Source organism: Aythya ferina, assembly GCF_964211825.1.
Source record: "Aythya ferina genome assembly, chromosome: W".
NCBI lineage: Eukaryota > Metazoa > Chordata > Aves > Anseriformes > Anatidae > Aythya > Aythya ferina.
Window position 1 is genome coordinate 17,322,619 of NC_140313.1, and position 15,572 is coordinate 17,338,190.

The 15,572-nt window shown below is 44.9% G+C and overlaps 1 protein-coding gene across 2 annotated transcripts; it reads right to left on the minus strand.

Moving 5' to 3' along the window:
* Positions 1 to 331: 331 nt before the first annotated feature.
* LOC311426366 (immediate early response 3-interacting protein 1-like) lies at positions 332 to 14,822 on the minus strand. Of its 2 annotated transcripts, XM_084502826.1 has the most exons (3): positions 14,043 to 14,388; positions 3,693 to 3,794; positions 332 to 597 (listed from the first exon to the last, which is right to left on the minus strand). In XM_084502826.1, exons 1-3 carry the CDS (start codon positions 14,131 to 14,133, stop codon positions 542 to 544), a joined length of 249 nt encoding a protein of 82 aa, XP_084358952.1. In that variant the 5' UTR covers positions 14,134 to 14,388; the 3' UTR covers positions 332 to 541. The 2 variants fall into 2 exon arrangements, with proteins under 2 accessions (XP_084358952.1, XP_084358951.1); XM_084502825.1 differs by lacking the exons at positions 332 to 597; positions 3,693 to 3,794 and adding an exon at positions 13,291 to 13,664 and having other exon boundaries at positions 14,043 to 14,822.
* Positions 14,823 to 15,572: the final 750 nt, after the last annotated feature.

Sequence of the window (15,572 nt, forward strand, 5' to 3'; positions counted from 1 at the left end):
CCCTGTCGCAGCTTGACACCATTCCCGCAGGTCTTATCACTGGTCACTAAAGAGAATAAATTGGCACCTGCCCCTCCACTCCCCCTCATGAGGAAGCTGTAGACCACAATGAGGTCTGTGGTAAATAGTACTGTGGTAGTAACTGAAATAAAAATCACTTTTTTTTTAATTTAGGAATAATTTGGGAAGTATATTGAAGGAAATTCATCCCTGAGTAACAAGACATTTAAAAACCGCATCCTATTGATACTCATTGCAACACATTACGACGCATTCTCTAACAGTCAACGCGATTAACAGGCAGCAACAGAACTTGTCACAGTCCAGTATATTTGCAGCACTGTTGCATTAATCCCATTATCTTGTTTAATGAAACTGAAAGTGAACATTAGGAAATAGGATAAATAGAAATAGTGTCTTTATTATTTTAAGTTGAATGTCAAACTGGCAGCTAAACCATGCTGGATCCCAGAAAACTCAGAGCAGTGACAGCTAGCAACTTGCTTCTTTGGATGTCCAAAAGATTTTGCAACAGGTATCTTCAACCAAACAACAGGAGGAGCACAATGGTAATGGAGTTCACTGCTATTAATGGCACTGCAGAGAAAGAACAAGAGTAATTGGAGACCACCTTCTAAGGAGCAGAAGTTTAAAAAATACACCTCATTTTCTTATGCAGGATCAAGATTAGTGTAAGGAATTCAGGATCACAGCCTAGGGTTCTAAAAGCTAGTAGGAAGCAACAGTACAAATATTTATTGCCTCTTAACTTTGGCTCAAACATCCCTTTCTCCAAATGTCTGTTTCTGTCCCTGTTTTTACTACAGTTTAGAAAAAATGTACCAGTTTTTACTTGTCTTGCCCACCACAAAGTAAGATTTGTTCCTTGCTGTTTATAAAATACATACTTGCACTTATAAAATGAATTTTGATATGCTTTATAGTGAAAAACTATTGGTAACTTATAAGTTAAGAACGTTCCCCCTCCCCATCCATCTAAGCATGGGCTTACCTTTAAGAATCCCAAGAATTACATTTCCCTCACCTGGTACTTCACATAAAACTGCACTGAGCCAATGTGAACCTGTTCCATACTAAGCTTCCTCCCAGACCCCAGGAAAAGGTAAGATGCCACAGTGGCACCTTACAGATGCAGATGTCCAAATCGGCCCTGCCTGAAAAGCAGGGAACATTTTACGCTTCAACAAACTTAGAGCATAAGCACTGCACACTGCAACATGCACCTTCCTATAGAATCCATGCATGAACCCAAAAGAAGGACAGACTGGATGATAAGCAGAGAGGAAGGAATTAGCCATAGATCTGTTGCTGTTGGGATTTTAGAGAGGGCAGAACGATGGAAATGAAAGGAGCTGTTGTGGCAGAAGAGAGGAGTGGGGAACTCGAAAATGGATGTAGAAGGGGAAATCTAAGCCAGATTTCAGACCATTAATTTTTGAAATAAACCCAAGAGCCAAAAAGGATGGAAACTGAAATTGAAAAGGGTGGAAGTGGATGGAGAGTGCTGGCAAGAGAAGCAGTAAGATATGGGATCCTGCAATGACTTTACTGCAAAAAAGTGAATAATATCTGAAATGACAGTGCTGTGGTCTAGCAGTGTGGGGCTACACTATTCCATCCTTAGATCCATAGGGCTGGGTTTCAGCATCAGCTCTGTGAAGCAGTTTGGGATTGTCCTTTGGTAGATAAACACCCATGAGTTAATTAACTGAGCTGCAAGATTTTTGAAGAAAAACTAGTTGACAGGAATGCCCTCCTAACTCACAGATGGTCAGTCACCCCTCTCAGTCCATGGTTTGCAGCAGAAGGACCTGTGTGCAACCTGTGACAACCTGGGGTCCTTTTGCAAAAGGTTGCATTTCCTAAAGCTGCTTGTTGGCAAAACTCACCTGTGGTTTCCATCTGCTTTTCAAGGTTCATCACTGATTACTTATAACATTATCATAGTGTCTCTCAGTGGCAGTCTGTTACTGTTGGTTGTGATCAGCATAGCAGTGAAAGTTCTCCTGAGGTGAGTGGCAGCAGGGGAGGACCCAGGGTCACCAAGGAAATGTGTGCAGTGAGGAATTCCTGCAGGAGCCAAGTATAATCAGGGGAGCCCATGGAAAGAGCCTGCCAAAACCCATTGCGTCTTGGGGTCCTCGGTTACACAAATTCTTTCTCCATCAGCCTTACAGTGGGGTGCATTAACGGTGGCTAGAGAACTGCTAGGGCACTTGTTTGGGTAACACCATTTTAGGGAAATGACATTTGGTTTTGTTTTATATCTGAACCAAATTCTTTGACCTCTCCCCAGATTTTATATATGTATATGTATATTGAAAATTTATTAAGGAATATTAAGAGACCCAAGCCCCTAATTTCTCACTACTGACAACATTTTCATTTTTGGAAGAACAACCAGAAATCACAAGATAAGAGACATTCCTTGAGATGTGTATTTCTATAATGAGGAAATAGGTAATATATTTTGAGAAATCCCTTCAAATAAAAATTTTGTTCAGCTTTAGTTTGAATGCAACTAGCCAAATGGAGAAGAGGATAAGACCCTTTTAATGTTAAAGGACGAAAAGAGAAGAGGCAGTGTAAAAGGACACCTCCATAATTAATTAAATCAGCTCTATCACCAGCACCCCAGCTATCAGTTCTGTACTGCTGTTAGCTATATCCTGTTATTAATTGGTTTGGCTTCAAATACAAATGGCTCTTTGCAGGAAAGGAATTCACAGATGGCTTTGCACTGTTTCACACGTCCCTGAATTAGAGATAATGAGGAAATAAGTGGTAGAAACAAAAACATGAGCAAGGTCGAGATAAATTAACCTGGCTACAGTGTTAAAGATGGCCAATTGCTGGCTGGCTTGAGGCGCATGTCTGAGGGTCTCTAACCAATTGTATGACAGATTCGGGCGTGTGGGCAGCGCATGGGGCTACGGGGAAAGTATATGTAGTGGAGGAAAATGGCAATAAAGGTCTTCTGTTCAAGAGCCATCAGGAGTCCGTGTCTTTCATCCCTTCAGCTCTTCATGCTTAATCTAATACCTAATGATTTGTTTCATCCCATTTCTGTCGCACCAGGCACTGCACCTCACATTACTCCTCCAAAGACCTTGGTACACATGCAGTGGTCCTGGAAAATACTGCAGTGATGAACAAAAGCTCTGATAAGATTTCAACAGTGGATTTGACTGGCCCGGTGTGTGTAAGTTACATTTCTGACAGGCACACTGTATCCACAGAGTTCGCCAACTCTGAAGAGACAATTTCCATTTTTGTGTTACTGTTCTTCTCCTTCTCTGTCTCGATAACACCCCTGGATTCACCACCAGAGCAGTGACAGCCCCCAGCTTGTCTCGTCAGCAGCTTTCTTCTGGAGAGAAAAGTACACAAAGGGCTCAGGGGTGTATGCTGGTGTGTGATGGACGGATGTGCCCCACTTCCCTTCCACCACCATAGCTTTGGACTGTGAACTCGTACCACACCAGTATTAGAAAAAGAAGGAAACTGGGATTTTTTCTGGAAGTGGAGAAAAAAGAAGGACAGACTGGATGACAAGCAGAGAGAGCAGCTGTTTGGTAAAAGAAAGAGACACATGCCGGCATTATGTCATTAAAGCACAGAAACAAAACTTCACAGATGAGAGTTTAAACAAACGATCATCATCATCTTACCTCTCATAACGGTTCGTACAGATTGAACGAGGTTCATTAGCTGTGCTTTAATTCCTGGTGCGTCTCCAAATCCTCCAATCCCTTGATCACTTGCCCAGCCAACTGTGTCACATGAAAATAGGCAGCCATGTTAACAACAACAAAAAAACGAAGCCATTCAACAAACGCTATCAGCGATATTAACGAGTGATCTACCTTGAGTATGGTTGAGTTTATCACTAACATTAGAAAAGCAAACTACAAACCAATTAGCTTCATTTCAGATTCTATTGCTTGAAACAATATACCACAAACTGTTAAACATCTTAATGAACGCAACGGTAACAAGAGATCAATGTTTCTGCAAAGGAAACCCTTACCTTTTTAATATACTACTATTCTCTGCATGACAGAGAACCAAGTGAGTTTATTTGGACTTTAGAAAAGCATCCGCCAAAATAATATTAAAAAGATTGCCTACATCTGCTCACAGGCCTTTACCAGAAGATAAAAGAACAAGTAATTGCTGGGTATGAAGCAACACTTCAGAAACGAGCTACGCGATGGAAACAGAACAAATTCCAAACTGGGACGATGATTTTCTGAAGTGCTACAGAAATGACTCAAACTTTTTGGGTGGCAGCTCAGCAACTGAGCCAGTGTTGACAAACATTGTGATGGGAATGAACATTTAGAGATGGGCTATCTGTGGCTGGCCTGCCTGTCAAAGAACAACAGAGCTGAGTGCCACTGGAAACAGCCTGAATTGGCTTTGCTTAGTGTGTAGTGATGTTTAAAGGCAAACAGTGTCAGGATGCACAAGGAGTCACTAAGAAAACATCAGAAGGTTTAAAATGGCTTTCTCTAAATCATGCAGACTGCCTGCAGGGACATTTTTAATTCTCTGAGCACAGACAAACATAAAGCAAGCAGTGAGGCAGGTTTCATACTTCGGTATGAAATGCCACCACACCAACAGGAGTGGAAAACACAAAACCCCAGGAAAACACAAAAACAGGAGGGCATGAGAAGCCTTCCCTGCCAAGGCAGTGGGGAGATGAGCTACAAGGAGACAGAGCACAGCACCATCCCCCAGCAATAGGACTGCGTATTTTTGGTCCCGCTGCTCACAACCCTTACACATTTGGGGATGAGCAGGGCAGACATAGGAGGGACTGACCCTGTGCAGAGCTGCACGGTGCAACCTGTGAATTTCTTTCCTCCAGAGACAGCTTGGGAGCGATTTCCTTCTCTTTCACCCCTTTTTCCTTCCTTGTCTCTCTTGCTCTGCTAGCACCAGGCTGGGTGCTGTGCTCCCACCTGGATAAGCCTGCGGTTATTCCCAAGACTCACGCAGGCTTGGTGAGGGGCTTGACCCCTCCATCATCCCACACGTCTTGGGGTTCCTGGAGCTCCAGGAAAGGACAAGTAAAACCAAAGCCCCAGCTGAGTCCCACCAGGGGGCAGGCGGAAGGGCCAAGAAATGTCACTCCTGCCCAAATTCCCGCTTCGGCCTGACTTAGAGCAACCAGGACTCTGAGTGAGGAGTCACAAAATGGAAAACCTCATCAGGAAACCTTGGATGAGAGGTCATCTCCATCTCAGGTCATCTCCTGGGACACCGAACATCTTGGCTGTCTGGGGCTTTTCTGTGCTTTATGGTTGGTTTCTGTTGATTGTTTATTTTTGCTCCTAAAGGCCGGTGATGCCCAGCCTTGGGTGCAGTGGGAAGCAGAGCGTGACTCCACAGAGGTCCCTTCCAGCGAGTGGTGCAAGGCAGAGGAAACCGACTTGCGAAAAACGGACTCCACAATCAGTAAGATTGTAAAGTAGGTATGTTTATTCAGTGCTGGGCTGGGTAGTCCCAGCTTTGGGGGGGCAGTCCCGCCAAAGTCGTGCGCACCTGACGCGGCAACTTGCCTTGGTTCTATGCAGTAAAGAGTTACATATGCATGAAGTTTCACAATACGGCTGTACATATTCATAACCTGTCCCCGCTTCGTATTAAAGTTAGTTCCAAGGAGTCAATTCCATAAACTCCTCCCATCTGCACTTGCGCAGTGTCTCCTGGTGGTGGCCCTCGGGGGTCGTGGGGATGAAGATTGATGACTCTTCCTCATCACTGATGGTTGACCTCTTGTCTTTGCGCAGACTCAGTTGCTCCTTGGCTCTTGTCCATCTGCAGGACCAGTTTCTGCCAGTTTCTTAAGATAGGCTCACACTCTTATTAGGAGGCTGACCTTGGTAAGGGGCCCAAGGCTTCTTGCTTTAGTTAATTTGCGCAATGCACCATAGACAATGCAAAGGCACTAAGTAGCAGCCTAGTTTAATGCCATCGGTGCTCTATCTCTACTTGATAAGATTCTCCTCACTCCCTCTCTCAGTCCCCCCTTTTCTAAAAAGTTAGTAAATTCTTTCACTATTTCTAGGTTCAATACAGTGTTGGTTGGACACGTTATCCACATCCCCTCCTCCCAATCCATTGCTGCCAGTGTGCTGGCAGGTGATGAGGGTGCAGCCCGTACAAACTTCCGCCACATGGATGTTGTGCATTGGACTTCATCAGGGTCTTTAGGTGTCTGGGCATTGTTTAAATCACTATAAAGCATCTCCAGCACAGCTAATTCCTGCGGCTGCTGGAGGCCCTTATCCATAGTGGTCCATTTGCCTACTTGGTATACAATATCTTCCTTGTGGGGATACCTTTCTTTCACAGCCGTTAGGATTCGCCTCCAGAGGCTGAGAACTTGTGCCTCTCTCCCAATTACTCTATCAATGAGCCTTTCTCTAGAGAGGGATCCCAGCTGCTTGGCTTCATTGCCTTCTAGCTGTTGGCTATTGGCCCCAGTGTCCCAGCATCGAAGCAGCCAGGTGAGGATGTGCTCACCTGGATGACGATTGAAATCCTTTCGTATTTCTCACAGCTCACTCAAGGATAGAGATCGAGTAGTTTCTGATTCATCTATGATTTCAGTCTCTTCTCCCTGATGTTGCCGTGATGATGCTGCTTTAGAGCTGCCTGCCTTTTCCTCTTCTCCCTCATCCTTAGGAGGAGCTTCTTCCCTTACTAAACGACCTGATCTCCGTTTCCACTGTTTTGTCTTTACTATAGGGGCGACTGATACCATAGATGGTTGGTCCTCTGGGGTGGTCATAGTGTGTGCTATCTCATCATCAAATTCAGGAACTTCCCTATCCCCTTGAGGGTGCTGGGCAATGTTAATTGACATTTGATAGGCGTAAGCCAGACCCCAGCAGAGTGCAGCAAGCTGGTGGAGTTCTCTAGTATTGCCAGGGTCAGGGCATACATCTTTCAAACATTCTACCAGTTTTCTTGGATTTTGCACTTGTTCAGGGGTGAAGTTAAGAACCATTGGAGGAGAAAACCGTGATAGGTACCTGCCCAAATCCCCCCACACACCTTGCCCCCCACAACTACTTTGTCTGGGGACAGGTCCTTGGATAATATTCTTAATAAACTGCTTTACCTTGGGGAAGAAGACAAACACTAGAACTAGTAATAGGAGGATAATATCCGACCAAGGGTATCCAAAATACTCAAAGGCTGCTGTAATTAGCCCACAGGGAGAAAAGTAGAAGGCACCACCCCCGATATTATTCACTGATTGACTGCTAGGGGCAAAAAAGAAGATGCTGTAATTCTTAATATTTCCAAAAAGATAATCTCCAGGAGACCAGGAAGATAACAGTGCAGGGCCTGAGTACCAGACAAAACTGAAGGCCAGCATGTTACAGCACAACATGATAAAGAAACCAAGCACAGACTTCAACACTTTCTCCGATCGGATGTAAAGGAAAAAAGAGAACAGGGAATGGACTACATACAACATAGTCACACAGAAAAATATTAACAGAAAACCGAACATTGTGACTACCAGTATGTTAGTTGTAAATACTTCAACCAATGCTATTGTTTTCTTAACCCTCGAGCCCCACGTTGGGCGCCAAAAAAGACTGTGGTGGTTTTACTCAGGTGGGCAGCCAAGCTCCACCACAACCGCTCTCTCACTCCCCCTCTCCTCAAAGAGGAAGGGGGAGAAAATACAACACAGAGAACTCGAGGTTTGAGATGAGAAAGGTTTAATTAAAGGGAAAGGGAATGGGGAGAAAAAAGAAACAAAAGAAACAATAAGTCCGCGCGGAAGCACAGAGAGAGGGGAAAAAAAAATTATTCTCTACTTCCCATCAACGAGCGATATTCGGCCACGTCCTGGGAAGCAGGGCCTCAAAACGCGTAGTGGTTGTTCAGGAGGAACAGTCCCCTCCCCCATGAGAGCCCCCCCCTTTTTATTGCTGAGTGTGACATCAGGTGTTATGGAATATCCCTTTGGTTGGTTTAGGTCAGCTGCCCTGGCGATGTCCCCTCCCCATCACTTGCCCACCCCCAGCCTGCTGGCTCTTGGGGGCTTGGAAGGAGTCCTGATGCTGTGCCAGCACTATGCAGCAATAGACACAACACTGGAGTGATATCAGTGCTGTTCCAGCTATGAGTGCAGAGCACAGCACTGTGTGGGCTGCTGCAGGGAAAAGGTGACTCCAGCTCAGACAGACCCAACACAAGGGCTAAGACAGCCCCCGATACAATGACCCTTCCAATTTAAGGGTAAGCTTTTCTAGCACGCCCATCTCTACATAGCCAATAGAATCCTTTTTGTAGCTTGCAAATTTGCGCGAGAGAATTGAGGCTATGAGATTCTGAGTTCGTATCCTTTTTATCAGCACATATTGTGACACCTACACCATAATCTCAAGTTTTAGTAAGATTAAAAGTTACATGTTAACATTTTCGCATGGGAGTAGTTCAGATCTCTCCCCTAGATGTTCGCAATCATCCTTGCCAAATGGACATGTTCCATTTCTTGCGTGCGCAAAGGTCAATGTCCAACTCATACTGGGTATGCCCCATATGGGGAATTCTAGGTTGCCTCTAGGCAGCAGTGTGCACACCCAACAGTCAGAAAGGTTGAAACTATCACTCACTGCCTGGGTGAGTTTCACATAGGTATTGTGCACCCACTTTTCAGTTTCCTTGACCAACGATACCATTAAGACTGTGAGAAATGTAACCTTCCAGGTCACACCTGAGTAATGTTCCATGGGGTCTTGGGTGCCTTTTTCACTCTGGTGTGATGGATCCAGGCATTCTGCTCCTTGATTCTGATCTCTGTGACCTGGAACGGTCCTTCCCACTGAGGTTCCAAGGTCTTCTCTGCAAGACACTTTACATGTACATAACCTCCAGCTTGTCTATTGTGCAGTGGTCCATCTAACCCTCTACCCGGAGTCCCACTCACATGCTTTCCAATTTCATTAAGCTGTTTACCTAAGACCACCATATAGGAGGTCATGGGTTCATCCCCAGCTTGCATGGATATTCCTCTTTGTATTCCATAGGGTCGTCCATATAAGATTTCAAAGGAGCTTAGCCCTTCCTTTGCCCTTGGTATATGCAAAAGGGCTAAAGGAATAGACTGAGGCCAGACCAAACTTGATTCTTGTCCCAATTTCACAATTTTCTGTTTGATTAAGTGGTTCATTTTTCTACTTGGCCACTCGACTGAGGGCAATATGTGGTATGAAGTTGCCAGTCTATACCCAAATGGCAGCTAATTTGTTGTACCACTTTTGCCCCTGTCAGAGGATATAGTTGCTGAAACTGCAAAATGAGGTTTTATTTCTTGTAATTACCTCCAGAGCCTTGGCTGTTCTGGTCAAGAATGCTTCTGGCCATCCTGAAAAGGTGTCAGTTAATACCGACAAATACTGATACCCCCTTTTCTTGGGAGTTCAAAAAAAAAATAATTTACCGCTGTTTGGAGCTTGATTACTTTTATACCTGTCTAACAATGGTATACAAATTAGGCCCTATCCATTTGCTATTTAAAAACTCTTACACTACTTCAGCTCCCCAGCATGCTTTATTATGTTCTCCAATTACCATTCAATTTAATATGGTATCACAATTCTCCCATCAGAAAATTAACTCTGTCCTAATTGAAACCAGGACAGTTATTTATGTTAAACCTGTAGGTAAGATTTTCCGTTTACATCTTAGAGTATTCTACTCATTTTCGAAAGCTTTTGTTAATGCCTGATTTTCTGTTCCTGATACTAATGCCAAAATTTGACTCTCAGATGCCCGTTCTGCTACCCCTTTGGCTCCTGCATCAGCCATTCTATTTTCCCTTTCAATATCAGTATCCCCTCCTTGATGTAGGCAGGTATACTGCAATATCTCTTCTGCATGTTTAATTGAGGAAGATAAAAGTCCTCTCTCCTTCCAAATTGCCCCGTGTGCATGCACCACACCAAAGGCATATTTCAAATCTGTCCAAATGTTTGCCAGCTCAAAAGCTCTTATCAAGGCAATGATTTCCACCTTTTGGGCTGATGTTTGTTACCGCATATCCTGTGAGGCGAAATTCCTGGCGGATGAAGCTGCTGCCATCTATGTACCAATCCTCCGCATCTTCTAGGGGTGTATCCTTTAAGTCTGGTCAGCTGGAGTATACCGTGTCCGTGGTCTTGATGCAATCATGAATGGGTAATCTGGAAACTCTGTTACTAAGGAAAGAGGCTGCTGGGTTCACAGTATTAGTGCCGAAAAAAAAAAAAAAAATTAGTAAATTAATAGTCCATTATACACATTCCTTTTCTTCTTCAGTGGCTATCATTTGTGTGTTGCAACAATGTCCCCTTTTCCCAAAGGGGTCTTTCAAGCTTCAAGATCACAGTGCCAAATATGGTGGGGCTATTCTTGAACCCCTGTGGTAACACCGTCCAAGTAAGCTGAGTTTCCCATCCTCTATTAGGATTTTCCCATTCAAAGGCAAAGAGTTTCTGGCTTTCAGTTGCCACAGGAAGGCAGAAAAAGGCAGCCTGTAAATCTAGTACCGTGAACCAAACTTGTCTGTTTTTCCCATTTTGTAATTCCAATCATTTTTCCCCAATTTAAATTTCAAGCATTGCAAAAAAAAAACAACAAAAACAACAACAACAAAAAAAAACCCACGCCTTTTCCTGTTGGCCAGTTGTTCCTCTTACATTTACAGACTACTTAACACGGAAAGAAGCTCCCTTAACCAACAAAAAATTCCAGCCTCTCTCTTCGTTTCCTAGTTTTTCTTCAACTAGTGGACCTGCTAGGGTAGATGCCCCAGGTCCCCGTCATTCCTGACTGTTGTAAATTTATTTTGCAGCCTAGGACAATTTCTTTCTGATATCAGGGGCCATTTGCCCTAGAAAGAGGCTAGCCAATTGCCTCTGTTTGTATTCTGAAGCTAGGTCCAAATTCTTTTTGTTTTGTTTTGTTTTCCATTGCATTTTGAAGTTGGTCCAAAAATTCCATAGGGGTTTCTTTTGGACCTTGTTGGAGCAGATTCTCAATTCCCAATTTAACCAGATTTTGGTATTTACATAACCGTTCATTATTTCCGGGGTGATTAGGGTCTCAGTGGGGGGTCGGTCAGGGGAATGCAATCGTTAATAGTTCCCTGAGCGGTCCCACTGGCAATCTGAGCTCACACATGAACTCAAGGTTGTTTTAAGAGTTAACTGCTTTTCTGTTTCCGTGACAACTCTCTGGGACCCATCATGGTCCCTCTGCCCCAGAGGGCTCACACCCGTGATTTTGAGATCTCGGCCTCGGGTTGAGGCAGAACTATTAACATTCCTACATCCTCTTTCCCTGCTCATTCAACTTCAAACAGCTCTGTCAAATACTACATGCCACACCTTTAACACCTTCGACAACCCTTTTAACCCTTCCTTTATCTTTCTCCAGCCTGTGCTTTTGTCATGCCAACACCAAAGGCTCAGTCAGGGGCCAACTTAATTCCACGCCTTTTCCATCCAAGATGCTGACAACATTTCATCCTATTTCCCTTCTCTCCTCAAAACCAACATTATTTGCAAGATAGTGTTATAGTCGATTGGTCCATAAAGTGGCCGTTTAGCTTATGTAGTGGCCAACATTGATTGCAATACTTAATGAAAGTCCTCTTGCTTTCTGTGCCCCCAGTTCTAACAATATCCTTCCAACGTGCCAATATGCACCCAAGGAGGCTTTCTTTAAAACGTCTTTGTTTTGGATATTACCCATTTCCTTGATTTCCCATTCATTCCCTTTTATTTATTTATATTAGTTACTGTCCCTTGTTTCAATTTCCACGCAAACCTTTTTACTGCGGGTTTTTACTATCTTTTCCTAATCTTCTTCCCAAATGTCCCAGTTCTCTGGGATTAAACTCTTCCTTCCGCATACAAACTTTACTATTTCATATTGTTAATGAGCCCTGTTCCAATCATAAATCCACAGGGCTTCAGGAAAACACCTGAAGCACTCAGCCTTCTGTCTTCTAGACAAACAATACCACCTTTTCCACAAAACTTTCATTTCAACAGGACTGAATTTCAAACCGAATGACAATTTTTCTCATGCACTTTGTTAGTAAGCCCACACAAAACAAGGAATCACTTCTGCATATCTGTCAATATGGGGGTTAAAAAAAGTATTGAGACCTAAATAAATTTGCTCTCCCCCTTCTTACCAAATTCTCAGAGCTCAAGCCCGAACCACTAAAGAAGTGACTCTCCATTCTACCGCTTTGATAATCAGTCAGCCCCCCTCCTATTTATTTATTTAATAAATATATGCATTTATGTATTTAAGAACAAAAATAGGATTACAAGATGCACTGCCAGGCCCGTATATCGGGCACCACCAGCCAACACTTGGATAAAACACCACTTCTTTTCGGTCTGTCATGCGTTTTGTTCGTCTCTGGCCGATCCCCTCACGGAGAATATGGAATCGCGGATCGGAACTCTGCATTCGCTTTGCAGCGATGCTGCATCTCACTCACACAGCACAATCATGCAATCACACAGAGAGGCCCCTTGCACTTCTCGTTCATACCACAAGAATATATCACTTAAAACAATAACCAAACTGGTTTGTATCGTCTCTGACCGTGTTCCTCGTGGAGTAATTCACTTCACAACAATACTTTGTCTCAAACACATACGCTTACACAAATGCTTTCAACATGAGATACCCAGCCATCCCCAAATAAGATATACAATTATTACCACTCCAATTAATATCCCTCCAGCAGCTGCAAATATCATCCAGATAACCTTGTCACAATTGTGAGAGGCCCGCTTACCCTTCTCCTGCTTCTTATAGTCGTTAGCAGGTCCGTCCTGGCTCCCAAAATTGGGATGCAGCAGTAACCTCGGATTTGCTCAATCTACTCCCAAGATCGCTAGTGGCCGCTCTACCGGTCAGCCTGTAGAGTACCCTCCTCCCATATGGGGACTGTGCTGCACGCCAGATGTCTCTGTGTGATTTACCAGCTGCCCTGTCCACGCGTACGACTTACAGGCCCTTCCTCTACTGTAAAACATACCTTTTGTCTGTGGCTTCAGGAGGTTTTTGTCTGCTTCCGCAGTGTGCGGCTGATAGTGGAGGCTCCTCCGAGGAAAATACTCGGGGTGCACCTAGGGGCGTCCACTCTGCAGTCAATCCCACAGCCGAGCAGAGTGTCTCCTGGCTGGCTCACCAAACTGACTTGAGGAAAACAGACTCCACAATCAATAAGACTGTAAAGTAGGTATGTTTATTCGGCGCTGGGCAGCACAGGGGGTAGTCCCGCCAAAGTCGTGCACACCTGACGCGGCAACTTGCCTTGGTTCTATGCAGTAAAGAGTTACATATGCATGAAGTTTCACAATACGGCTGTACATATTCATAACCTGTCCCCGCTTCGTATTAAAGTTAGTTCCAAGGAGTCAATTCCATAAACTCCTCCCATCTGCGCTTGCGCAGTGTCTCCTGGTGGTGGCCCTCGGGGGTCGTGGGGATGAAGATTGATGACTCTTCCTCATCACTGATGGTTGACCTCTTGTCTTTGCGCAGACTCAGTTGCTCCTTGGCTCTTGTCCATCTGCAGGACCAGTTTCTGCCAGTTTCTTAAGATAGGCTCACACTCTTATTAGGAGACTGGCCTTGGTAAGGGGCCCAAGGCTTCTTGCTTTAGTTAATTTGCACAATGCACCGTAATTAGCAAAGACACTAAGTAGCATCCTAATTTAATGTGGTCAGCGCTCTATCACTACTTGATAAGATTCTCCTAACTCCCTCTCTCAAAACAGCTCAGAAACATACAGGGGAGAAGGGGAAGGAAACAACAAGAAGGGAATAGAAAAAGGGGACACAAAGCAGTGACAGGAGCCCAGCCGCCATCTTCAGAGACGGGGCCCGGGACCGTGGCGGGGGGGGGGGGGAGGGGGACAGGACGGGGCCCGGGGCTGGCGGCGCTGAGGGCGGGCAGGGTAGCGGCGACTCACCGTTGCGGAGGAAGCGCTCCTCGTGCAGCACGGCGACAGCGTTGACGACGAGCAGCCCGGCCTGCAGCAGCGAGTACAGTGTGAACGCCATGACACCGCCGCGACGCGCCAAAAGGAGGGAGTGGCGCTCGAGTGGGACGTTGAAGGATAAGGAGGCCCCGATGGGGCGGACACAAAATGGCGGCCCCGCCCTACCGTTGCCATAGCGGCAAACGGGTGGCTGTGGGGGGAACGGGGCCCGCTCCGCAGCCTGAGTGAATCATGGAGTCATTAGGGTTGGAAAAGCCCTCCAAAATCGTCTAGTCCAACTATCAACCTACTGAAACATGGGATTAGAAGTTAGAGAGCGATTGATTAAGAATGAATATATGCTACATTTGCGATGTCCTGTGCCTGTGCTGCGCTTAGGCCTCCAGATAATAGGAGCCCCTCGGACCCTGAGAACCAGATCAAAACACCTTATGGCCCAGATTGTGACTGTGATATATGAAGTAATAATTCATGTCAAGAAGATGGTTGATGTTAATAAAGAAGGGGGAGATGTGGGAGTGTGGCCATGGGGGTCGACAGTCCCCATGGTTGATGATAACATCAGACTCTTAACAATGAGGCCATCATGAAACATGGGATCAGAAATTAGAGAGCGATTGATTAAGAATGAATATGTAGGTGTCCTGGTTTCAGTTAGAACAGAATTAATTTTCTTCCTAGTAGCTGGTGGAATGCTGTGTTTTGGTTTAGGATGAGAAGAGTGCTGATAACACCCCGATGTTTTAATTGTTGCAGAGCAGTGCTTATACCAAGCCAAGGACACCTCAGCCTTTCGCTCTGTCCTGCCAACAGGCAGGCTGGGGGTGCAGTAAGAGCTGGGAGGGGACAGACCCAGGACAGGTGACCCAAACTAGCCAAAGGGGTATTCCATCCCATCTGACGTCATGCTAAACAATATATAGGGGTGGCTAGCTGGGGGGAGGGGGCCGGACTGCTCGGGGTTAGGCTGGGCATCGGTCAGCGGGTGGTGAGCAATTGCATTGTGCATCACTTGTTTGTACATATTATTATTATTTTCCTATTATCACCATTGTATTATTATTATTATTATTGTTATTATTATTTTGTTATTATTATTTTCCTGTCTTATTAAACTGTCTTTATCTCAACTCACGGGCTTCATTTTCCATTTCTCTCCCCCGTCCCAGAGAGGGAGGGGGGAGGGTGAGCGAACGGCTGCGTGGTGTTTAGCTGCCGGCCGGGTTAAACCACGACAGTCTTTTTTGGCGCCCAACGTGGGGCCCGAAAGGTTGAGATAACGGCAGATCTGACCAGAGTGTGTTAAACTAAAATTGGTTTAAGTATTAAACCTGCTTAATAGTCACTTGTCATAATGCTGATTGCTTTAATCTCAACTCTGCTGCGCCTGTTTTCCAAATTGAGTATTATAGTACATTATTTTCCGTATTTACTCTCTGTCATGTTGTTTATCCTCTCCGGGCCCTGGTTTCAGATCATTATGGTACTGAGTGTTGTAGC

Excerpts from the sequence above, each read along its gene's own strand:
- LOC311426366 (XM_084502825.1), bottom strand. The coding sequence starts at position 14,133 with ATGGCGTTCACACTGTACTCGCTGCTGCAGGCCGGGCTGCTCGTCGTC. Across the intron at positions 13,665-14,042 it reads GGAGCGCTTCCTCCGCAACG|AAACTGGCAGAAACTGGTCC; the intron begins GTGAGTCGCCGC and ends GCCTATCTTAAG.